This window comes from Trachinotus anak, unplaced genomic scaffold (assembly GCF_046630095.1).
Source record: "Trachinotus anak isolate AG129_WGS33_773 ecotype Australia unplaced genomic scaffold, CSIRO_AGI_Tana_v1 ptg000015l, whole genome shotgun sequence".
NCBI lineage: Eukaryota > Metazoa > Chordata > Actinopteri > Carangiformes > Carangidae > Trachinotus > Trachinotus anak.
In genome coordinates, this window is record NW_027273866.1 from 17,523,640 (window position 1) to 17,549,626 (window position 25,987).

At 42.3% G+C, this 25,987-nt stretch overlaps 1 protein-coding gene across 5 annotated transcripts in view; it reads right to left on the minus strand.

Annotated features, from left to right (window-relative positions):
- Positions 1-25,987, minus strand: part of mipol1 (mirror-image polydactyly 1) — a 60,440-nt gene that overhangs the window by 25,090 nt on the left and 9,363 nt on the right. For 3 of the 5 annotated variants that reach the window (XM_071498960.1, XM_071498957.1, XM_071498961.1), the window contains exons 3-12: positions 21,835-21,910; positions 20,846-20,889; positions 20,387-20,633; positions 14,987-15,031; positions 14,799-14,904; positions 14,052-14,157; positions 13,166-13,292; positions 9,329-9,362; positions 9,062-9,232; positions 1,624-1,677 (exon numbers count right to left, since the gene is read on the minus strand). In XM_071498960.1, coding sequence (XP_071355061.1) covers positions 1,624-1,677; positions 9,062-9,232; positions 9,329-9,362; positions 13,166-13,292; positions 14,052-14,157; positions 14,799-14,904; positions 14,987-15,031; positions 20,387-20,633; positions 20,846-20,889; positions 21,835-21,910 — 1,010 coding nt within the window. Of the gene's footprint in view, positions 1-1,623; positions 1,678-9,061; positions 9,233-9,328; positions 9,363-13,165; positions 13,293-14,051; positions 14,158-14,798; positions 14,905-14,986; positions 15,032-20,386; positions 20,634-20,845; positions 20,890-21,834; positions 22,000-22,031; positions 22,830-25,987 lie in introns of those variants that run through there. The other 2 variants (XM_071498959.1, XM_071498958.1) reach the window with 2 other exon arrangements.

Below are 25,987 nucleotides of genomic sequence, written 5' to 3' on the forward strand. Positions count from 1 at the left end.
GCCAGAGCGGACTTGAGTTCTGACCTGAGCAGCATAGCTATGTCCGTTTTAAACGCCGTGAGGATTTCTGCTTTCAGGTCCGCGACGTCCATTTGGTCTTCCGGCTCAGGCTCAGGTGTGTTACACCTGGGTGGTGAGTCACTTGTGCATTAGGCTTTGGGCCCGGTTGCGTCGGTTCCTCTGATGAAATTGTAGGCCATTTGCGGTACGGAGTCTCAATAAAAATAACATAAACTGAAAAGGAATTAACTCAGAACGATGTGTCGTAGTTTTCTTTTGGTTTAAGGTGCCTAAAAAGAACTTTTAAACTGAAATTCAGCAGAGCATGTTGCTTGTGCTGCCTACTCCATCGTCTGCTCGCTAGCGCCCCCTCTGAGTCAGAGTCTAGTTTGAGGGCAGTTTGCAGTTTGTTCCATTTAAATGGTTCATAGAACCTGAAACCAGTTCTGTCAGTATCACTGTGAACATGAGGGAAATGAGAGGTGGAGCAGTGGATCATGTTCTGCAGACATGGGACTCAAAGAGAGAGGAGATGAGAGGTGGTCTGAAGCTCTGACAGTGAATCTTCTTCACTGTGAGGACGTCAGAGTGACAGAGGACAGAGATGAGTCCAGTGTCCAGTAGAAGACAGACGGCCTTTATTTCTATACAGAGAATATGAATGAATATGAACCCAGAAAGATCATCTAACGTAAATATTTGTATGAATTAGAGAGATATGAAGTCATTTAAAGTTTTAATGGTTAGAGTCTCTGCTGGAGGTGGAGAAACCATGGCTTGTTTTTTTCTGCATTTAAAACTAATGTGTGATTAATGAGATAGTTGGAGGTCGTTAGACAGACTGAGTCAGGACCTGGGTGGGGTGGAGTCTGAGGGATATAAAACTGTGTCATCAGCAAAAAAGTGGACACTTAAGTATAGATGAGGAACAATGATGTTATTTCTGTATAATGTAAACAACAATGGACCAAGGAAAGACCCCTGTGACTGAAAACCATCAGCAGCAACAGTCTGAGTTCTGAGTCTGAGTAAAAGTACTTCTGTGCCACAGTACCACAGTAAAAGTACTTCATTGTGCAGTAAACTGACTGGATCATTGATCCTGAGTCATGTTACTGCTGGTGGAGCTACTTTAACTACGTCATCTGCACCAAGATAGTTTAGTCCACTGGTCCCCAACCTTGGAGTTGGGTCCCAGATAAATCTAAGGGAGTGGTGATTCATGAGAAAGAAGAAGAAACAAAGTTCTGATTCGCACACACTAACACACAGACATACACACATGCTGGTCTTTCTATAGTAGTGAGGACACTGGCACAAAGTTTCCCCAGCCCTTAATCTAAACTTGATTCTAACCTGGACTCTAAAACCAAGACCAGCAATTTGATGGTGTGGGGTCCAGCATTTTGGTCCCCATGAAGCTATTGGACCCCATAAGTATATAAAAACAAAACCACAAACACACACACACACACAGACCCTGTTTGAATAACAAGTTGTTGGCAAACAAAAGCTGCAGTGTCTCCACGGCAGGTTGTCATGACAACGGACAAGACATCCCATCATCACCATTCAACACAGAGATACCAGTTAATATGCAAGAGAGAGAGTGTGTGTGTTTACCTTGTTCAACTTCTGCTCTCTCTCCTGAATCAGATCCTGCTCCAGGCGTTTACACTGCAGAGAGACAATCAGCATTATTGATCTGATCAGTTTGATCAGCAGAATGTAAACCTCATATCTCTCACACTTTACACACATGATGACCTGCCAGGCGAAGACAGGAAGTCACACCTGCTGACAGAACTGATGATGAAATCACCACAAAGGAAATGAGGGACTGTACATGAAGACATTAAATGTATTGATAATGGAAAGAGTCAGAAACATCCATGTCTTCATTCAGAGGTTTGAAGGTTCACTGCTGCAGAGGAAACAACTGATCGACTGAACGACTGATCGACTGAACAACTGATTGACTGATCAACTGAATGACTGAATGACTGATCAACTGAATGACTGATCACCTGAATGACAGATCGACTGAACAACTGAAGGAACTTCCAGCTCACCATGAAACCTAAGATCAGGATGACTGGATCTAGTGGAAGAAAATGCTGAACCTGCATTACACACAAAACTGTAGTTGTTGTCCAGACTATCATCAGACTACTATCATATTGTTTTCAGATTATTATCACATTATAATGAGATTATTATCAGATTTTTATCTGGAAATGCACATATCAACACCATAAATCTGTCTGATTTTTTACATAAAGATTCAGTGATATTTCCTGAGAGATTGGCAAAATGTTGAAAACTGTCTTTGGTGCTAATTGGTTCAAACATCCTGAGAGGTTTAATAGGATTTCTGCAGCGTTCACCAAATGAAATGAAAGACTGAATGTGTAATTCAACACCACTGGTCGAAGAATGACAGAGAATAAATAAAAAGGTCTACAGTTCTAAGTGTGACATTGATTCATTCAATTGATGGATTAATACAATTAATGAATGAATAATTCATAAATAATTAATTAATAGATAATTTGCTGATTTTTGATTCGTTGAGTGGACTAGCTTCAGTCTCCTGTTGTGAGCTAATGTTATTGTCGACAGCAGCATAGAAAATATATTGTTAAATTCAAATTCTTTTCAGGACCTGCAGGCACCTAAAGAGCCGCCTGCCTATGGGAATCAACCCAACAACCTCCCTGTTAGTGCTGCATTCGGAGTGTGTGGAGTGGAGCAGGTCCAGGTGAGCTTTAATAACCTGTAATAACCTGTAATTATGTGATATTAACTCAATAAAAAGCAGAAACCTGCAGCTTTCATATGAGACAGCTGGAGAGAGAGCGCAAGAGAGGTAGGTAGACAATGACTAGGAGACCCCTCTCCCCATTTCTAATATTTCCCAGAAGTCCTGGTTGCGGTGGGAGATAATCCCTGAGAGATGAGGAGAGGGAACGAGGGATCGGTGAGCAGTGGGGGTGGAGTGGTGAGGTGGGGATTCTCCAGCGTGGAGTGCTCTCTCTCTTCTTCTCCTCCGAGGATTACGGCAGCATTTGAAACATATTTCAGCACAGCGCAGTGGCAGAGCGAGGGCGGGATTAAGGTGTTACTGTGAAGGGGTGGTGTTAACGCTGAGGGGCGGGGTGTTAAAAGATGGAGTAGTAGCAATAGTGGTGAGGGTTAGTGACAGAGGGCTGGGTGATACTGAACCGATACGAATACAGCCATGAGTTTGGAGGGGTTAATGGGGAGGGGGGCAGTTACAGGGGTAGAGGCTATGGGGGAGAGGGGGGTGGAGGCAGGAAAAGTAAAGCTGGAGGTGTGTTGAAACTGATGCAGGTTTAAAGGTTTGATTCACCTCTACAAGTACTGCTTCATTTCTACAAATATTCATTTCTACAAGCATCACTTCATTTGTACAAATACTTCATTTCTACAAGCACCTCTTAATTTCTACAAGTACTGCTTCATTTCTACAAATATTAATTTCTACAAGCACCTCTTAATTTCTACAAGTATCACTTCATTTCTACAAGCACCACTTCATTTCTACAAATACCGCTTCATTTCTACAAATACAGCTTCATTTCTACGAGTACAGCTTCACCTCTACAAGTACCACTTAATTTCTACAAGTACCTCTTCATTTCTACAAGTATCACTTCATTTTTACAAGCACCACTTCATTTGTACAAATACCGCTTCATTTCGACAAACACCACTTAATTTCTACAAGTAGCTTCATTTCTACAAATACCATTTAATTTCTACAAGTACCACTTCATTTCTACAAGTACCACTTCATTTCTACAAATACCGCTTCACCTCTACAAGTACCACTTCATTTGTACAAATACCGCTTGTTTACTACAAGTACCACTTCATTTCTACAAGTACAGCTTCATTTCTACAAATATAACTTCATTTCTACAAGTACCGCTTCATTTGTACAAATACAACTTCATTTCTACAAATACCGCTTCATTTCTACAAGCACCACTTCATTTCTACAAATACCACTTAATTTCTACAAGCACCACTTAATTTCTACAAGCACCACTCATTTGTACAAATACTGCTTGTTTTCTACAAGCACCACTTCATTTCTACAAGTACCACTTCATTTCTACAAGTACCACTTCATTTCTACAAGCACCACTTCATTTCTACAAGTACAGCTTCACGTCTACAAGTACCACTTCATTTCGACAAACACCACTTAATTTCTACAAGTAGCTTCATTTCTACAAATACCATTTAATTTCTACAAATACCACTTCATTTCTACAAGTACAGCTTCACCTCTACAAGTACCACTTCATTTCTACAAATACATCATTTCTACAAGTACCGCTTCACCTCTACAAGTACCACTTCATTTCTACAAGTACAGCTTCACCTCTACAAGTACCACTTCATTTCTACAAGTACAGCTTCATTTCTACAAGTACCACTTAATTTCTACAAGTACCTCTTCATTTGTACAAATACCACTTCATTTCTACAAGCACCACTTCATTTCTACAAGCACCACTCATTTGTACAAATACCGCTTGTTTTCTACAAGCACCACTTCATTTCTACAAGTACCGCTTCATTTCTACAAGCACCACTTCATTTCTACAAGTACAGCTTCACCTCTACAAGTACCACTTCATTTCTACAAATACATCATTTCTACAAGTACCGCTTCACCTCTACAAGTACCACTTCATTTCTACAAGTACAGCTTCACCTCTACAAGTACCACTTCATTTCTACAAATACAACTTCATTTCTACAAGTACAGCTTCATTTCTACAAGTACAGCTTCAAGTACCACTTGTTGTGCACAGGTAGGGGCAATTTGGTTATTGGCGTATAATATTAATGATTATCAGTGATAATCACCAATATATATATAGATGTTTACTACAAGTAGTAACCTCTGGGCAACACCCTGTCACCAGGGACCAATGACCAAACTGATGGCTCAAAATACAGCCTCAGAAGGTTGGTTGAAGGGTAAATTCGAGCACTGACTGTCCTGAATCCAACTGTTATCACAAATATAGTCACAACAATCACAGACAACGACAAATTAAATTATAACAGGATTTATTAAGAGTAATAATTATTAAAAATAACATTACTTGATATTAAACCGATTATAATTCAACTATAACTAAAACAAACATTAATTACTAACTGTGTGTGTGAGGGAGAGAGAGGGGGGGGATGGTGACGAAGTCACGTGAGTAGGAGCCAAGATTGCTCCCTTTCAGCAGCCGAGTCGCGGAGAGAGCTGGAGTAGCTCTCTACTGTAACTGGTGCATGGGAATAAGCAACGGCAGAGGGTTGCGGTGCTGTTTTTTTTCACCTGAGTGACGTCGCCGGGGATCCCTGCTGAGAGTGCCTGGCCTCGGCCAATGCCTGTGCTGAGTTTACGTTCAAACTCTGATTCACACCTAGTTGTGAATCCGGGGGGGGGGGGGTTGTTCAAATGGTCGACCAACTCTGGCTCAGGCTAATGGAGGGACATGTAGGCCTCTCCATTGTTCTCTTCAGGACTCATGGCTTGAGACTCAGGCTTTTGTACCACTTAATTTCTGTAAAAATACTGCTTCATTTCTACAAATACTATTTAATTTCTACAAGTAGCACTTAATTTCTACAAGCACAGCTTCACCTCTACAAGTACCACTTCATTTCTATAAAAATACTGCTTAATTTCAACAAATACCATTTAATTTCTAGAAGTACCACTTCATTTCTACAAATACCGATTCACCTCTACAAGTACCACTTCATTTCTACAAATGCCGCTTCACCTCTATAAATACTGCTTCATTTCTACAAGCACCACTTCATTTCTACAAGTACGCTTCATCACCTGTGCAGGTACCACTTCTTGCAGAGGTTTAGCTCCATTTGTAAAGTACCATCACATCCCTCCTTCTCTGCTCCCCTGACAACTGTTGCCTTGGTTACAGTGTTCAGCCATGCTGCTGCAGGTCTGTTGTCATGGTGATAGCAGTCTGTCAGTCACAGTGAGGAAACAGATGAAGGTTTCTGATCTGATCTTTTTTTTTTCCTTCATTAGACGCACCAGGAGGAGGCGGAGCATCTGAGCCCACCACCCACCACAAAGCATACTGGGAGTTCCACCTCCTCTCTCTCAGTCATCCCTCCATCAGTCAGACCTCTCATCTTCTTTCATTTCTACTCGTTCTGCTTTCTCAGCCCCCCCCCCCGTATCCTCCCACAGAGAGCGGTATATGAATCCAGATGAATTGTGGGTAATAAATCCAGCACTCTGCAGGTTTTTTTAATAAACTCTGTGAACTGAACTTCGATAATAATCAGAGAAACGGGCAGAGGAAAGTCTGGATTTCCTTCTTCAGACTTTAACTTTTTAATCTGAGTCTGGATCTTCTTCATTTATTGATTATTTATTGACACTTTATCCTGATTTTAATCAAAGACTCAGATCAGATGAAAACAGTCTGAACCACAGAGGCATCTGCTCTACACACCAGGTCTGACGGATGAAGTGCAGGAGAACAAATAAAACAAATACAGTCAATTAACAGGAGAAACCAGTGTGCTCAGAAATAAATAGAAACTATTTAAACAACTATTTAACTCTATGAAGAACATGTGTGGACCTGATTTTTATCTCCTTCTGTCTGGTTTAAGCTGTTTTTGTGTTTCCACAGAACTTGTATTTACTATTAATTTATAGTGAATTTGCTGTTTGCTGTTGTATTTGCTGCTGTGGTGTTGATCAAAGCACGTCCTGATTAACATCTCATTTACATTTGGACCAGATGGAGGCTGTTCATATAAAATGTTTTTATCTAAATGAACATCAGCTGATCTTATGATGGTCAGTGGTAGACTGTCTGAGGGACACAACTGGGTTCTGGTCCAAGTGTAGACGGAGCCTGAAAATGCCCAGAAACCCTGGGCCAGGAAAAACAAATAAAAGATGTGGTCTGAGTCAGGCTGGATCCGAAGCCACTCTCCAGCCTCATCTATCTAACCCTTCAGGTGATGTCATCCAAGTCGAACAAGGCTGTTCTCTGAAACACACCTGCAGAGTGTCCATCTGATTTAACTACAGGCAAATATTCAGCTGAGTTATCACATTCAAATAACACACATATATACAGGCAGTATGAGTACTGCTCTCTCTCTCTCTCTCTCACTCTCTCACACACACACAGGTGTGAGCAGACAAATAGGTGTATAAACAGCAGGTGTTGAGCAAACATCAGCCTCCATGTCAGCGTTGTCAGGTCAACTCAATATTTGTCTCCTCACCACTTTGTTTTCTCACCATTCAAAATATTCATGTTCAGATTGAAACTGCAAATATTTGAGGTTTGGGCTGCTGAGGCCACTGTAACCCGGCGGCCACAGTGACCATCATGCTGCACCCCACCAACCGGGTTAAACAGACAACATAGAGACATGTTTCCTGCAGACAGACTGAACCAACAGGACTCAGGTCTGACATGAAACTAACTCAGGTCATCAGACTGTGCTGAGATCTGCAGGACCTCAGGAAACCAGGAAGTCTTTCAAGAGTTCAGGAACAAGCTCCTGTGTTTGTCAGACACTTCGCACATCTTTGACATTTTACATTTCACATTAACCGTTACCAGAAATCACTTCTTCTTCTCTGCTCTGAAATGGTTGTAATTTCCAGCAGCTGCACAGAGCAATTTCCTGTATAGGTGACTGTTTTAGAGTGGAGAAGAACAAGTGATTTCTTGGAAAACTGTTGTATTATCTGGGTGTGAAACTATACATCTTATTAATATTTGTAATAATTACATGTTATCAGATCAGTGCAGAGACTCACAGAGTCCTGATCCAGTATTCTAGGCCGTACCAGGGGCGTTTCTGATACTGGTATTGGTACGAGAACAACTCAAACATTTATACCTGAATCTCGATGTCTCCTGTTTTAATAACAGAAGCTGTTCAAGAGTGGAGATAGTCAGGTCTCCTTCATCAAGACAATCATTACTGGAAGAAAGGTGGTGTTTGTATCCATCTACACCACCAGTGATTCTGACCGTGCCTTTCCTCCAGGACACAGGAGCAGATGTGTATGTTCACCTTCAACCTTTCTCACCCACTTCATACCAGATACACAGATTCCCTCTGTTATTAACCTTCACTGGTCCCAGACAGTCTCTGTTCACACACACGTACAGTTTACTCTCACGTCTTCATTCCTGCCTCACTGATGTCCAGTTTCTTTTAGAGATGAGCTACATGAATCCCCCCCTCCACCCCAGCCCAAACTAACCCATAAACAACAACACTGTAAATTACTCATTGATGCAACATGTTCTGACAGCTGATTTCTTAATACCATGAACAAATGAGAAAACACTGTTTCAATGGTTTGGCCTCCTCTTGCTTCGAGGTTAAGAAACAACAAAACATTTTCAAAAATCACCAAATGAGGACCCGCTCTACGTAGTAGAGACCCTGAAACATTTTATGTGCAAGGGAAAGGTGAACACCTCCAAGATAGAGATGTGAATCATACGTAGACCAGTTTTCTAAAATCCCATCTGAAGCAACAAACCAAGAGCCGACTGTGGCTGTTATGGTACCTTCGAAAATCCCAACCACAACTTGATATACTTCAAATTTCTGCATAGGTTGAGTGTTGCTCCCAGGAAGCTCTATCTGACAAAGCTCAAATCCTCTCCTGACTGCCAGCTCTAATGGGAACACAGGCTCCCTTCCCCGAGAGCTACTTGGGGATAGTGCATTTCTGGAAAATGGTATCTCCAACCTTATCTGACTTACTTGATATCAAAGTGCTATTTTGTCTGAAACTGTTCCTATTGAATGACACCTCAGTGTTTGTTGGTCTGACAGTGACAAGAGGGATGTTGGCCCTCCGTTGGCGGCCTCCTCATCCCCTCTTCCAGAATCGTTGGATACAAACTTTATTGGATTTAGCATATGTGAAGTTTTCAGTAGCGAGGACTCCCACCTTCCTTTACAGGGAAACAGACAGACAGGTAAGTGGACTCACTCTGGCAACACAGCCGTCTCTCTCCTCCATTACAGCCTTCATCTCCTGAGCAGTGATGTCATTCCGTCGTTTCTGTGCCAACTGCAGATGCTGAACCAGAATCGAACCAAACTGTCCGACTTCCTGGACGGAGTCGGCATCACAGACACACTGAAGGAGCTCATCCACATCCTGACCATAAAAAACAGAAAACTGATCAGATTATCAATAACGTGTGAAACAATGAAACTCTAAAACTACAAACTGCAACCAAACAAGTGTTTTTACCATGTTGGTGTCCTCCAGGGTCAAATTCTCCAACCTGACAAAAAACACAGGCACTTTCAGTTGTTAGTAAAACACATTGTGTTTGTGTATCTGTGCTTTATATTAACAATCTATGGATTCTCTGATCTCAGCCAGCACAAAATCAGCAAAAAAACACCTTCACGAGATGTAAATAAGGGACGACCCAACTTAACTAACCCTAACCCTGAAAACTACCAACATCTCACCTGAAAACTACCGACATCTCACCTGAAAACTACCGACATCTCTCCTGTAAACTACCAACATCTCTCCTGTAAACTACCGACATCTCACCTGAAAACTACCAACATCTCACCTGACATCTCACCTGAAAACTACCAACATCTCACCTGAAAACTAACAACATCTCACCTGACATCTCACCTGACAACTCACCTGAAAACTACCGACATCTCACCTGTAAACTAAATACATCCTGGACTGAGAGCCCTGTGTCATTTAAAGGTTTATGTCCAACTCAGTGTTCAGTCACCAACAATCCATGTTTTTTATCCAGACTGTAGCTTCTTCTTACAGTTTACACTGTTTAAAGATTGTTTTACTTTTTAATTGGCTTCTAATCAAAATTTTCGGTTGTTATTAAGCTTATAAGGTCCTTTTGTCTTTTTTTACTTGCATTTGTAAGTTGTAGAACACGGGGTGAGGCGGGTGAATCAGGGTCTCATTCTAATCCGGCCCTGTCCCCCAAGTGATCCTGCTGCTGACCAAATTAAAGCTGGACCTCTGCAGCAGCCTGGTAGATGACCTGAGCTCCACGGCTGCAGCAGCTGTGCAGTAATTTTGTCCTTCACTCCCTGAAGTCCACCTGAAGCTATCCATCATTTTAAAACCATTGTAAGGCTGCGAGGGCGTCGCTGAGCGGACTCTGTTCAGGAGTTTATTTCTCCCTCTGACAGCAGTCATAATGGTGGACGTGGAGCTGGTAACTAGCTGATCTCCTGTCTCTCCTCCTGGGAAGCTCTTTTCATTTAGCCTGCTGCTGTTTTGCTGTAATAAACTGTAATAAGGTGGCCGAGGCGGCTCCACTCTGCAGGGAACAGCAGGTAATGAAAGACTGGCCGCCTCCAATAAAGCTCCTCTAACACCCTGCTTACAGCCCATCCAACCTGGCTCAGCTCGGCTCGGCTCAGCTCGCTCCACAGCCATCATTAACACTCCCACTCACACCTCGACTCAACAGAAACACAGCCACTGCCATTAGTGGGATCAAATGATCCAAGTAGAATAAAATCTTCTTTTCTGAAAAGTTTCACGTCGGACTGAATATTTCAGGTTTGTGTTTTCAGGATAAATGTACAGAGACATGAGGTCGTCCACACGTGACATGGGCAGAGTTTCCACATGAAACCACAGTCAGCACCAATTCTGCATCAAGACAGAGATAGTAAACTTTTACTTTTAAAGCAGCGGTTGCCAACCTGACGTTTAGGATCCTGGAGGGGACCATGACATTAGTCTGAGGGGTGACAGGATGATGATAAGGAGAGAGAAGAAGAAAAAAACACACAGGTCCACTGCACTGACTTCACTTCATTTCTGGATTATTTGCTTTTTGGCAAAAATTCATAACTGCACTGAATCAGTGTATCTCACACTTTTTCACACCAAGGACTGAACCGTTAAAATCTAACTCCTGGACCTAACTCCCCTAAACCAACAAGGCACCTTCAGTTTAACTGTGGAGAGCCTCACTCACAGCAGCTCTGTCAGAACGATCACACGCACTGTCAAACACACAAGTCGCAGTCGTGGTGATGACATCACTGTTAAAATTTGGCACACTCCATAGTGTCAGGGGTTTCTTTTGATTTTCTCTTAATTGAACAGGTCTTAATCCACCAGTCCAGGTCTGGATCCACTGGTCCAGGTCTGATAGTTAATACACAACTGGAGTGGTGGAGTTTAGCACAGTCTCTGGACAGGCGAACTATTAGCATCTCATTTCAAATATCCAGCTGATCATTTCTGATGTAAAGTCCAACAACACTGTAAAACAACCAATTCAAATAGAAATGTTTGAATTTAACACACTCCTCACTACCAGGCTCTGAGCTCACAAAAGATTTTAACAGAATTACTCGTGGACCTCCAGTCTTTGAGAAACACTGCTCTAAAGAATATTCAGATGAAACAATTGGAGAAGTTAGAGCGGGAAAGAAAAGATGACTGTGTGGTTGATAGATGTTGAGTCAGAGCTTCACACTAACGAGAAGAGAGAAACTGAAAAGATCCGACAACAGCCGGTTTCACCTGGTCCAGGGATCTGGTCCCATTCAGACTCCAGACCATTGGTCCAACACTGGTGCTGCTCACAGTCCAAGCTCCAGTTCAAAGGTGGACTACAGGTTTTCTGAGGTCTATTCAGTTCCTTGTAACTAAGAACCGACCCAGGACCCAAGTCAGGCTGGGTCCAAATGAGATCCAGTTCCAGTTTAATCAGGTCTGGTGGGGTCCTGTACTATCACTGCAGGTCAAAGCAGTGATAGTACAGGAGCCAGTGATTTCATACTCGAGTGGGATCTGCACATTATCATCATCATCATCATCATCATCATCATCATCATCACGGGAGAAAACTGTGAGTGTGAACTGTGACCTTCAGGATCAGATCTAATTGGAATCAGGTCTACTTCAGTCTAGGGTTCCTCTCGGAAGACTACAATCTGAACACACCTGACCACACCTGTCTACATGTCAACAGGTAACAGGTTCTATAGGCTCTCCTGGTTATTATCAACACTTTCATCCTCCAAGACTTTCTCTTCTTCTGTGTTTTATATCAGACTGAACTGAATCTCTTCTTCTTCTCTCAGAAACTTTATCATCATCTTCACCTTTTTATGACATTTTATGAACCAATTAGTTGATTAATTGAGAAATAACCAGCAGATTATTGATAAAGAACATAATAACTTCAGACACATACGTCATTCTTTATCTGAACATAACTGAACTGAAAACAATGTTTAGAGTAATAATCAGCTGATGAACTGATGAAGATGAGAACTGATCTTCATTGTTTGATGAATAAAATGTAGAAAAACAAACAGTGACAGCTTCACATTATTCATACACACACTTCAGCCTACACACACAAAACACACACATTTACAGAGGTATTACAGGCCGCTCTTTCCATTAGGAAAACACACACACACACACACACACACACACACACACACACACAGACACACTCACACTCACACTCTCAGTCCTGACAGATGGAACATGCTCTTCCATATTCTGTCCCTCATAAAAAGGATTGTGGCCTCCAAAATCAATTACCCTCTCATCCTGGGGGGGAGGTGTGATGGGGTGTGTGTGTGTGTGTGTGTGTGTGTGTGTGTGTGTGTGTGTGTGTGTGTGTGAGGGGGGTGAGGGGATTGGGCAGGGGGAGGAGGGGTGTGTATTATCTCTAATTAGATTTTCTGGTGTATTTGTGGCTCCTTGAACAGGAGGAGCTCGTTTCACAGATTTTAATGAGACTGAGGAGGTGAATAATGAAGAGAAAGGAGGAGAGGAGAAGTGGAAGGAGGAGAGGAGTTTGTTCAGACCCAGAGACCTGAACCTGCACAGACCACCCTCTGCAGGTCTGTAGTCTGATGCAGTCCTACTGTTCTCTGGTTCTTCTGCATGAAAACATGACAGAGACCCTGTAGGTCAAAGGTCAACAATCAAGATCAATAAAGTTGATCATCAATCTGTCTGCAGCAAAAACAACATATTTAACATGTCATCCTCCATTGCTGATGTCGTTCTGTCTGGACCAATCAGAGGCCAGTGATTGGGTCATACTCAGCAGCTTGCTGCAGTCGGCGTCCACGAAGCAGAGCCTCGTCTCTCTCTTCATTGGCCAGCAGGAGTCGTGACATCAGAGCCTCATCTCTGTACTTCTGAGCCACCAACACCTCCTCCAACATCGCTGAGGAGACAAGGAGAGGAGAGGAGGAGGAGAGGAGGAGAAGAGGAGGGGAGAGAGGAGGAGAGGAGAGGAAGAGAGGAGAGGAGGACACAGGAGGAGAGGAGGAGAGAAGGAGTGTAGGAGAGGAGAGGAGGAGACAGGAGGAGGAGAGAAAAAGAGGAGAGGAGGAGACAGGAGGAGAGGTTCTCGTTACAGATCAGTTTATTGAAGTTCTGTTCAGGATCAGTTTTTTCATATCACAGGAGTCAGTGTTCACACCTTGTTACATCACCGATTGATAATGAACAATAATCATTGATCAATAAACACCAACTGATTCTAACCTGAACCTGATTCTAACCTGAACCTGACTCCAGGTGAAGGTGTGTGGAAAAATGTCCTCACTTTGTAAGTCTGTGACTCAAACTGGTCCTCACAAAGATAGAAGTACACACACAAACACACACACAGCTCAGTTAAATAAATATCACATCTCAGTACGATTGCTGGTTAAAAACAAACAAACACACACACACACACACACACACACACACACTAATTAAAACAACAGCAGTGGTAACGAGGTGACAGTTAACAAAGCAGCTGTTAGTTTAACAGAACTGTGTGTGTGTGTGTTTGTTGGTATTGAACAGTGTGCATGAAAAATATTCAAATATTTAAGAAGTTGAGGTTGGATCAGTTCTGATTAAGAGGAGAGTAAACTGTGACATACTCTATACCCCAACCCCTCCTCCCCCTTCTAAGCCCCCCTCCCCTCACCAGCAGGTCTCTCCCAGCCTCGGGCCTCCCTCTGCTCCTCCCTCAGCTCCTCCTCCACCTCCCTCCTCTGCAGTTCCTGCTCCTTCTGAACCAGCTTGTCCTGCAGCTGAAACACAGTCAGGTGTTAGTATACCAGTGAAGACCTCACTCATGGTCCTGCTACTGGTCTCCACTACAGGAACCCAGGACCAGAACCTGAACCCAAACCTTTCAGGTTGATGTCTGGAGCTGCTTCCAGTGTGATTCACAGGATGTTTCAGATAAACGTCACAGATGTCATCATTAGTTGAGACAACAGAGGAAGAAGCAGCCAGATTGGTCACTTGTGCTGATAACAATTGTCTGTTGAGCGTATAAGAAATAAATAATTCAATTCAATGTGCATGTGTGTACATGTATCTGTATGTGTATGTTCTGTAATGGTCTCCTGACAGACCTCCCTTCACTCACATTGAAACCCTTACAGACAGTCCTCTTCATCACTCTGCTCCTAATCCACCTCCACTAACTCCCCCTGGCATTGAACCAGATCCAGTCCCTGATGCTGCCTTCAGAGAGACTCTGGGTCTGAACTCAGTCATTCAGCCTGATGCTCCTTCTCCTCCACTGTGCTCCTCTGATGAATGTGGTCTGTCATCACCATCCCGGCACACAAGACTGCACTGAAGCTTTTGTGATGTCCCTCACTTTGGATAAAAACATCTGGCAGACTAAATGCAAATATGATGTAAATGTATTCATATTTACCTTCTTGTTGATTTCTCTCAGAGCGTCGAGCTCCTTCAGCAGGAACGAGATGTTCTTGTCTCGATCAAAACTCTGAAGTTGACCAACTGAGATGTCCTGGTGAAAACTGAGGATATGACAGAATCCAGTTAAAAAGCAGATATAATTTCACACTACACACGTAACATACATGATTAGATCATACTGACCTGTAATAGCCAAAAGGTTTCACTACTCCTGCTCCCCTATATGGTCTAAATAAAAGACATTCTAAGTCAGTTCCAACTGATTCAGAGTACAGCCCAGCAGCAGAGAACATTACACCTGTTTTTTTCTTCTCAGATCACCTGTCAGTTATACGTGCTTGTCTTCAAATTCCCCTCATGTTTTTAATGTGTGAACCACAAGACTCAGGCCCTCAGTCTATTCACTGATTTCATCAAGACTTCATTTTTCAGGGACATAGCACGTTAATAAACATCTGGATTTTATCTGCAGTCTCTGGACAGACGTAACGTCTGTCACCACACTGTCATCACAAACATCATCTGAGGTTCTCAACATGATGTGATGTTTGGTACGAGATGTGAGGTTCTCTACATGACCCAAGGTTCTGTACACGAACAGAGTTCTATGCATGATCTGAAGTTCTCTACATGATCTGAGGTTCAGAACATTATCTGAGGCTCTGTACATGATCTGAGGTTCTCTACATGACGGGAGGTTCTGTAAATGATCTGAAGTTCTCTATATGATCTGAGGTTCAGAACATGATGTGAGGTTCTGTACATGATGTGAGGTTGTCTAAACGATTCAAGGTTAAGTACATTATCCGAGGCTCTCTATATGATCTGAGGTTCTCTACATGATGGGAGGTTCTGTACATGATCTGAGGTTCTCTACATGACGGGAGGTTCTGTACATGATCTGAGGTTCTCTACATGACGGAAGGTTCTCTACATGATCCAAGGTTCCCTTCATGATCCGAGGCTCTGTACATGATCTGAGGTTCTGCACCAGTGTCTCTTAACAGCAGAACCACACCCTCATCTATGACTGACAGAGGCGTACACCACCGCCCATGCCACAGTTTGGATCTATAAAAACAAAGCTGACGGGAGATTGTGCAGGAACTCCATTTGTGGTTAAATGTGGAGTGTTGTGGGCGGAGCGTGAGGCGCCTTAAAGTGGCACACTTTAAAGTTGATTGTGATTAATAAAGAAAACTTTTGTGGAGGTGTGTGTGCACAGTTTTAGTCTGGATCCTTTTAGTCTGGGGGGGCGGGGGGGATTAAGGAAAATTAAGGAAATATCCAGGATAATACTCAGTAGCTAACTTTTATTTTGAAATGTGGGTCTTGTGCTGCAGTCACATCCTGTATATTTTAAACACAAATATATAGGAATAACACAATGTCCCTCATACATGATGAATGGATGATCTGCAGCAGGTGAGCTGGTGGTCAGTGAGGCTGTGATTGGTCAGGACTCCTGTGGCATTATCTCAGTGTGTGTTTCATTAGAGTTTCACCTGTGTGTAGTCAGGTCAGGTGTTTTAACCTGAGGTTGTGGCCTCACATTATCAGATATGAGGCATAGAGATGAAGGCAGCAGGTTATGAGGCGTTGCTTTAATAAGCAGTGACTGATGTTCGCCTGTAATTCTCTCATATCACCTTAAAGGTCAGGCTGCTTCTTAGCGTAATAAAGCGGGTAAATAAGACACTGGAATATGGCTGACACTGTCTTCTGTAATTGAGTGTTTCTCACTTTATAATATCAGCTGCTTCTAATCAACTTCCCTCTTTTCCCGCCTAGATTGCTTTTACTATCGTTCTATTTCTGTCTCGCTTTCAAACGCTTCCACTAATCAAATCACATCTAAATTTAATAGGTCACATTTCATACAGTGATGCCTCTCTAACAGCTCCACAGATCTCATTTGAAAAAGCATCAAAAGAAACAAAAGAAGCAAAAAAAACAAAAAATAAAAAAAAACCACAGGAATTACAGAATCTAAAGAAAGCTGAGGAAGTTTAATCAAAAGCAATAAACTTTTTAATAACTCTTCTCACTGTAGAGATGCTTCAAACATATCAAATTTAACATTTCAAAAAACACTCAAGAACATTATGGAATATCCAATATCCATAATAAGATTATTATTCAAATGTGTAAAAATCTATAGATCATCATCACATCATGCCTTGGTTCTATTAAAGTCAGAAAAACTTCCACAGCTGACATGTTGAATTCACACATTCCAGGTCTAATTTAAAACTCTGTCACCAGAACTGATCCTTCAGCACCAAGTCGATGCTCCAGTTCTGAAACTATGACGGTGCTTGTTTTTCTACAGAACTGTAAATACTGAAGGTACAAAGAAGTCGTAGTTACTAGAGATGTGGGTCTAACAGGACGGATGAGGGCAGTATGACACTACAACTGTTCTAGTCTGACAACAAACCAGAAGAGAAAAAGAAGACAGGCACAGTACACAACTACACAAGGAATGAGAGCAGCAGGTCCACAGCGATTTGTGAAAGAACACACACACACACACACACACACACACACACACACACACACACACACACCATGACTGTTGTCTAGAGATATCGAGTCTCTGGATCATCAGGACAAGTTGTAGAAGAAGTCAAAGTGTAAACAGAGCCACATGAGGAAACAGCTCAGAGACAGACCTCAGATCTGTACAGAGTCCAGACTGCGAGAATCTCACTTTATATCAATAACATTACTACTACTGTCTGACACTGACCTCTGTTGTAGCTATGCTCCACACACAACCTTCACAGAGGCTAACGTTCACTTGTTTAGGCTAACATTAGCTTGTTTAGGCTAACATAGCAACAGCTAACCCCTAATCTGTACATCAATGATGTTTTCCTCTCCAGTTGTGAAGCAGTGTGTTTTTTTTCTGACTGGGATATTAATGTTTGTTAGCTTAGTTTTTAAGGTAAAACTTTTTAATTCAACACAAATGTAAAACTTCACACTGTCAACCTGTTCAGATAGGAATGAGCTTTCAACTGCATCTGGTGCAGTAAATATATCTGTTAAGTAAAACATTCACACATTGAATTCATCTTTAAAAATGACATGAATTCTTGTCCTACATGAACATGTTTATGTGTTTTAGTTTAATTTTATTTTTATAAAGGGCTAAATAAATAAACACTATCTCTGTTTCTTCTCTAGTTTTTTTATTTGAAAGCACATTTTAAACAACTTGACTAAGAAAAGAACCAAGTGAATATGATGATGATGATGATGATGATTAATACTCTAAATAAACCTCACAAACTGCCCAGAACACTTTAGCTGCTCAACTGACAGTTTAGTTCCTTTCAGTATTTCCATATCTGTGGACACTTCCACACCTTTCAGCACTTTTATTTTAAATTACACTTCAATTCCTTTCACAGCTTTCTCTTGAACTCTGTTTACTGTTTACACGTCATTGGATATTTAATTTCTTTTTCTTGTTTCCACTTCTACTGATATGCCAACGTATTTTATTATTTTCACTTGACTTTATTTGACCCTTCAGCTCCTTTCAGCACCTGCACTTGAAATGAAATGTCAACTCATTTGATTACTTTCACTTCAACTGATTAGATCAGTTTAACTCTCTTCAGTGTTTCCATCTCTGTGGAGACTTTAATTCCTTTTAGTACATTAACATGAACTTGCACTTATAGTCTTATCAGCAGTTTTCTTTAAACCATAAAATCAGCTCCCTACAGCACTTACCTCTGACTCTTTCAGTACCACTACTTCAGCTTACATTTCCATTCCTTTTAGAGTTTCCACCTCTACTGACACTAAAGCTCCTTTCATTACTTTGAGTTTGTCTGTCACTTCAGTTTTCACAGCTTCATCTGTTACTCTAATACAAATACATTTGACAGAGAGACAACAGCTCCAGAGTCTAAACTTTAAGACATTTAACTACATTTTCTCCATAAAATTACATTGCCTTGCAAAAGTATTCACTCCCCTTGGTATTCTTTCTATTTTGTTGCCTTAAAACCTGGAATTTAAATGGATTTTCAATTTGATTTTAAGTAATGGACCTACACAAAATACTAAGTTAAATGGGGAAAAAACTTAAATAATTCTAAAAACAATAAAACTGAAAAGTGGTGTGTACTTTGAAGCCCCAACCATTACCTTCAGAAGCCAAATAATTAGTTAAATAAGATCCATCTGTTGGGAATCTAAGTGTCAAATGCTCTGAGTATATCTACACCTGTTCTGATAGCCCCCAGAGTCAACACCAGCGCAATACCAGTAGGTGAGGGCTACCACCAAGCAAGCGACAGCATGAAGACCAAGGAACTCTCCACACAGATCAGAGACAGACATACAGATCAGGGTTGGGTTATAAAAAAATATCCCAAACCCTGAACATCCCACAGAGCACCATTAAATCCATGATTAGAAAATGGAAAGATTATGCCACCACAGCAAACCTGCCAAGAGAGGGTTGTCCACCAAAAGTAATGGACCAGGCAAGGAGGGTATTAATCAGAGAAGCAACCAAGAGGCCAAAGATAACCCTGAAGGAGCTGGGCAGCTCTACTGCAAAGATGGGAGTATCTGTCCATAGGACCACTAAAAGCCACATGCTGTACAGAGCTGGACTTCATGGAAGAGTGGCCAGGAAAAAGCCACTGCTTAAACAAAAAAATAAGGTAGACCCTTTGGAATTTGCCAAAAGGCATATTGGAGACTCCCCTGACATGTGGAAGAAGGTGCTGTGGTCAGATGAGACTTAAATTAAACCTTTTGGCCATCAAGGACAATGCTTTGTCTGGCACAAACCTAACAGCTCTCACCACGCTGTGAACACCATCCCCACAGTGAAGCATGGTGGTGGCAGCATCATGCTGTTGGGATGTTTTTCATCAGCAGGGACTGGGAAACTGGTCAGAACTGAAGGAAAGATCGGTGGCACAAAATAAAGAGAAATTCTTGAGGGAAGCCTGTTTGAGTCTTCCAGAGATTTGAGACTGGGACGGAGGCTAAAGCAGGTTTAAGGAGAAATAGTTAAATGTCCTGGAATGGCCCAGTCAAAGCCCAGACCTCAATCCAATTGAGAATCTCGAGTATGATTTAAAGATTGCTGTACACAAGCAGCGCCCATCCAACTTGAAGGAGCTGGAGCAGTTTTGCCATGAAGAATGGGCAGAAATTCCAGTGGCTAGATGTGCCAAGCTTGTGGAGACGTACCCAAAGAGACTTGCTGCTGTAATTGCTGCAAAAGGTGGCTCTACAAAGTACTGACTTTGGGGGGGGGTGAATAGTTATGCACGCTCAGGTTTTCTGTTTTTTTGTCTTATTTCTTGTTTGTTTCACAATAAAAAAAATACTCTGCATCTTCAAAGTGGTAGTTATGTTGTGTAAATTAAAGGATACAACCCCCCCCAAAATTCCTTTTAAATTCCAGGTTGTAAGGCAACAAATAGAAAGAATACCAAGGGGGGTGACTACTTTTGCAAGGCACTGTATAATCATTATTATTATTATTACTTTTAGTGGTAGTAGTGGTATTAGTAAGAGTAGTTGTAGTATCCCCCCTCTCACCTGTCGTCAGCAGTGACCAGGTGTCTTCTGAGGGCAGGACTTCCAGGACCTCTGGTTGCTCCACCTCCATCACCATGCTTGTCTCCGCAGCTCTCTGCCCGAGGAGAAGGACCTCTGTTGGGGGAAAGGTCCATCTCCATCTCCCTTGCACCTCCCAAAGGCATGGAGGACAATGGAGAGACAGACCTCCTGTGCGACAAAGGGGAGGGGGAGCAAGAGCTTGAAGGCCCCTGGAAGTGCTGAGAGGCTGAGAGACAGAGAGAGAGACAGAGAGACAGACAGAGAGACAGACAGAGAGATAGACATCTCAGGATTTCTGATCATTTCTTTACACTTGCAATTGAGTGGATGGATGGATGGATGGGTGGATGGGTGGATGGGCAGATGAGTGGGTGGATGGATAGGTGGATGGATGGGTGGATGGGTGGATGGATGGATGGATGGATGAGTGGATGTTACCCTGCAGCCACTCGGTGTAGTCCAGATTCAGACTGATCCCCAATCTGTCGAACACATCAGAAAGAGAACAGAAAACATGAGGACTGAATGAAGTTCTGTAGCCTCTTTGTCTATGGAGCTTTATTCTGGAGAGCCATCAGAGATTATGACATCCTCAGGAAGTGATGTCACACTGAATCGGGTCAACACATGTTTCATCTCTGTGGGTTCAGGTCTGACTCAGTTAGGACACTGAGGAGAGGGAGGTGTAGTAAAATCTGATGAAGAGTGTGATGTCCAGCCAATGCCATCTGAGAAGGAGGAAGATGTGATTTGAGGATTGAACATGTGACCCTCTGTAACAGCTTTGATTGGATGTGGTGTCACGGGTTGAGTTTGTTAAACTTGAATCTGAACTTGACCTTTAGTGACCTGTGAAATCACCACAGCCTGCAGCTGCCTCACGATTTTGTTTGTCTCAGAGCTGTAATGACACCAGCTGACGTTCAGCTGCTGCTCCATCCTCTTCCTCTGCTTCATGTTGTGTGTTTTTGTGTGCAAGACATTTGTGTATCTAATTCTATTTGTTTTTCATTCCCATACAGTTGGTGTGATTCCTATTAAACTGATGATACTGCGTCCTTACTGCAGTGAGCCAGGTTCGAGTCCAGCCCAGGTCGTATGCTACACGTCATCCCCTCTCTCCCCGGCCTTTCCTGTCTCTATCAAAATAAAACATGATGAACAAACTAATGATACACTGAGGAGACTACACATTTATAATTTTCTGATGAAGAGGTGCCTGCAGTTATGGTCAATACTGTGTCGTTAATCTGACCTCTGACTCCCAGAATGCACCTGGAGTCTCAGTCCAGGCTCTGCCAGCACACAGAGCTGAAGACTCACATTCTCATGGCTGCAGTTCTCATAGGAAGTATTTATCCTTAATGAACACTGCGGCCTGTAGGGGGCAGTAACAGGGGTCACACAGGAGGAGGTGATGTCATTACCTGTCAGGGTTACTGTGTTGCTGTCTGGCAGGTGAGGGCAAACGCTGTCGCAGCTCCACGTTAACTCTGGGGTTAGCTGAAAAACAGATACACATTGAACCACACCTGTCTGTCTCTCATCTGTGTCTTTTTCACCTGTCTGTCTCTCATCTGTCTCTCTCTCACCTGTCTGTCTCGCTCATCTGTCTCTCTCTCACAGTAACACATGTTCCGTCTGTTGAGCAATCTCAGTGTGTTCTGTTTACTTTGACCTAATGAGCATTTAACATGAGATCTGCCACCATCTTAATTACACCTGAGGAACTGCGCTCTGATTGGTGGAGTCTTTAATGTGTCGTTAACTGCCTTTAATGAGATATTGAGACAGTGTTTACTCCGCTAATGAGATGCAAATATTTAGAAAGCTCAACATGACCACACGATCACTGCTCCTTAAAGACCGATAGAGACAGACAGGTGAAAGACAGACAGGATCACTGCTCATTAAAGATTTATTGACATCTCATTAACAGGTGATTGGCTGGCAATTGACTGATAATGACAGGCGATTGGCTGGTGCTTGGAGCAGTGTTGTAGCTTCAAACAGTTTGAGCTGAACGTCATAAACCTGTCTGAGGTGGATCACCTGAAACTCCTACACCTTTACACTCTGTAGAAACCTGATCACATATTCACACCTCTGACAGTAACAGCAGCTGAGGCTCATGGGTATTGTAGTATTTTTTTTAAAGAGCCAGAGAGAAAGAAAGTGTAGAAAATCAAACCTGGAGTCAGAACATAAAGAACCTTCAGGAACATTAAAGCTCCTCACAGTTTGTTTCCTGTCACATCGACAGACAGACTCCAGGTGAGAAACAGTGTCTGGTCCTGGTCCTGGTCCTGGTCCTGGTTCTGCTGTATTACAGTTATTGAATAATTTCCTCTTTGAGCATTTTCACTTTGAAACTTTTCTCATTTCCTGTCGTCCTCTGCCTCCCCCGTCCTCCCCTGTTCTCCCCCCTGTCTCTGATCTTCTTGTGGACTCAGAGCTAATTGAGCGCGGCGGCTCTGCTTATTATTCATGTACAATTACAGATGTGATAATGTGCTTAAATCCTTCTAAATGACCGTTCATGCCTCGCGCTCGCTTTGAAGTCTTGTCAAAGATGGAAAAATCTGCAGAAAAAAGGGAAAACACAAAGGCCAATCAGAGGCCCATCTACAATCACCAATGAAGAGAGGAATGAGAAGGCGTGTACACCCCCCCCCCCTTCATGTAATATAAACTAAAGTCCATTAATTTTTTAAGCTGTATTTAATACATTTTGTGCAGAAAGTTTGGTGCAGTGAGTGTGGGGGGGCTCCAGCTGACTGCATGAATATTAATGACGGTGTTATGATGATTAAAGAGGCTTCAGCTCAAATCCGACACAATCCGCCTGTGATCCGGCCCGCCGACACCACGCCGCCACCACGCCGCACATGAATTTAGATACCGACATTAAGCCGAGGAGAGAAGCAACTTATACAGGACACGGACACACACACACACACAAACACACACACACACACACACACACACACACACACACACACACACACACACACACACATTTATATTAATACAGAGGGATGTACAGTAAATACTGATGTACGACATACATCTACACAAACAGTCCTGCAGCACAGAGTTAATCTGAGCGTTCATGAAGCAGGTTTCATCCACAAACAGTTTTATTAAACATTTAAAAATTAATCAGCAGCTTTTTGATTTGATCGGTCATTTGAGCTTTTACAATGTAAGAATGCTCCTCGTCTTTATTACGTACGACAGTAAACTGAATATTTTAGACTCTGAACTTATGAGACAAACTTTAGGACATTTTCTGGAGTTTTAAAAACCAAACAACTAGATGTTTTCTACAGTTTTGACACCTAGACTCAGGTATACGGAGTGTACACACCTGTGATGATTCACTGTAAAACAGCCTTTACACAGTCAGAACATCTCTGCTGATCTGTTTGAGAACAAACAGAACAACACAAAATTAAAGCCATCAGCAGAGAAAGTGCCTGTAGCAGCTCATCACATGGTGCTGATCCCAGCTGATCCCAGATGAATCAGCTGTGATCAGCTGTGATCAGCTCTTGTCTGTAGTAAAGCCTGATGTTCAGACAACATCGCTGTTTCACTGTGATACTGAAGGAAACTTAAAAACAGGAGGATTCTCAGTGAAGTTCTGCAGCCTCTGTTTCTCTGGAGCTTTATTCTGGAGGGACATCAGAGATGATAATCTCCTCAGGATGTCAAATTACACTGAGTCAGATCAACATATGGTACAGGTCTGTGTCTTTGCCCCCTTCAGCTCTGCAGCGCCCCCCCCCCCCCCCGGAGCAGAAGTCACCATTTCCAACTCAGACAACAGGACTACTCAAATTTAGACTGTTTTAAATTTCAGATTCTTCATGTGGAAACACAGAGAAACTGGATGTTCCGGTACATCTGCACTAGAATCAGCAACACACACACACACACACACACATTCCTCCAAAGAGACATGAATAGCACCTACTTCAGTCTGTTCAAACAAACCAGAGTCTGCAGCCCACCCTCATTTAACAATACAGAGTGTGTGTGTGGACCACCCACTCTGCAGATTAAACACAGTTCACACGACGGCCTCCTCTCTCTCTCTCTTCTCATTTACTCTCAGCCTCACTCTACTTTTGTCTTCCTCTTCTGTCTTTATATTAATGTACTGACCAGTGTGTGTGTGTGTGTGTGTGTGTGTGTGTGTGTGTGTGTGTGTGTGTGTGTGTGTGTGGTGGTGGGGGGGGGGGGGGGGGGGGGCAGCTCAGCGATCAGATAAAGCTCTGATCAGTGATGACTCTTCATCAGTTAAGTTTATTCACTCATTTAAAAGTTTATTCCAGCTCTGGTTTTATTTTGGTTGTCTTACCCACCATTACCTCCACCAAGGACATTATGTTTTCACCTCTTTGTTTGTTTGTTTGTCAGCAGGATTACACAAGATGTCCTGGACTTATTGCACCAAACCTAGTAGAGGGCTGGGTCCTGGTCTAGGAAGACCCTCTAATGTTTCTCAGGAAATAATATTTGAATCTGAATGTAAATCAGACATCAATGATGTTGATCTATGAGTTTGTACAGTTTGGTGCAGATCCAGATAATAATCTGATAATAATATGGTAATCATCTGGTAATAATCTGGTAACAATAATATAATAATCTGATAATAATCTTGTAATAATATGGTAATCATCTGATAATAATCTGGTAATAATCCAAATAATTAGCTGATAATAACTGTGTTGTGGTGCTGCTCTGACTCTATCAGCATAGTGGAGGTGTGATGTTGTGTAATGATCAGAGTATGTGTGGGACTGACACACTGCCACCACTGAAGAAGAGACAGAACTAAACAGAGGACACATATGGAGTGATCTGAGTCTGGCTCCACTGACTGACAGACTGAATACTGTGTTTCCTCCACAACTGTTTCATATGGTGAGATGAATCTGGGCGAGAGACACCGACAGATGATGGATTATCACCAAGAGGAGAGAGAGACACTGAGAAATTAATAAACAATGTTCATTCAATTTCTGTCATGTGGTCCACAGTCAGTTCTGCAAATACTACTGCAGTACATCAAATACTACTGCAGTTCTACCTCAGAGTTACAGCTGGTCCTGACTGAAAGGCTCCTACAAAATAAAACTCAGGGTCATCCAAGTGACTGCACCAACACACAACATAACACTCACCGTGTATAAACTGACCACATTAAATGAATGGTGTAATTCTATTCTTTACCTGTGTATTGTGAAAACAGGATAAAATGGTTGTTGCTGTGGTAACTAATAATAATTATGTCTGTCATTGATCTCCAGCAGGTTTCATCCTCTGTGTTAACATCAGCCTCTCAGCTCAACGTTTAACTGCAAACATGTTTAATGAAGCAGAAAGTCAAACTCCAAATATACCGATGTCCTCCAGACAGATTTACACAGCAGATTACTGAGGACGCACTGCGCCATGATGGAGGACCGAGCATCATCAGATTACTGTCAGAAGACAGAGGCATGTTCACACCTTGTTTAACAGAGGGAACTGTTCACATCTATTTAATTTAAGCAATCATTCACACCT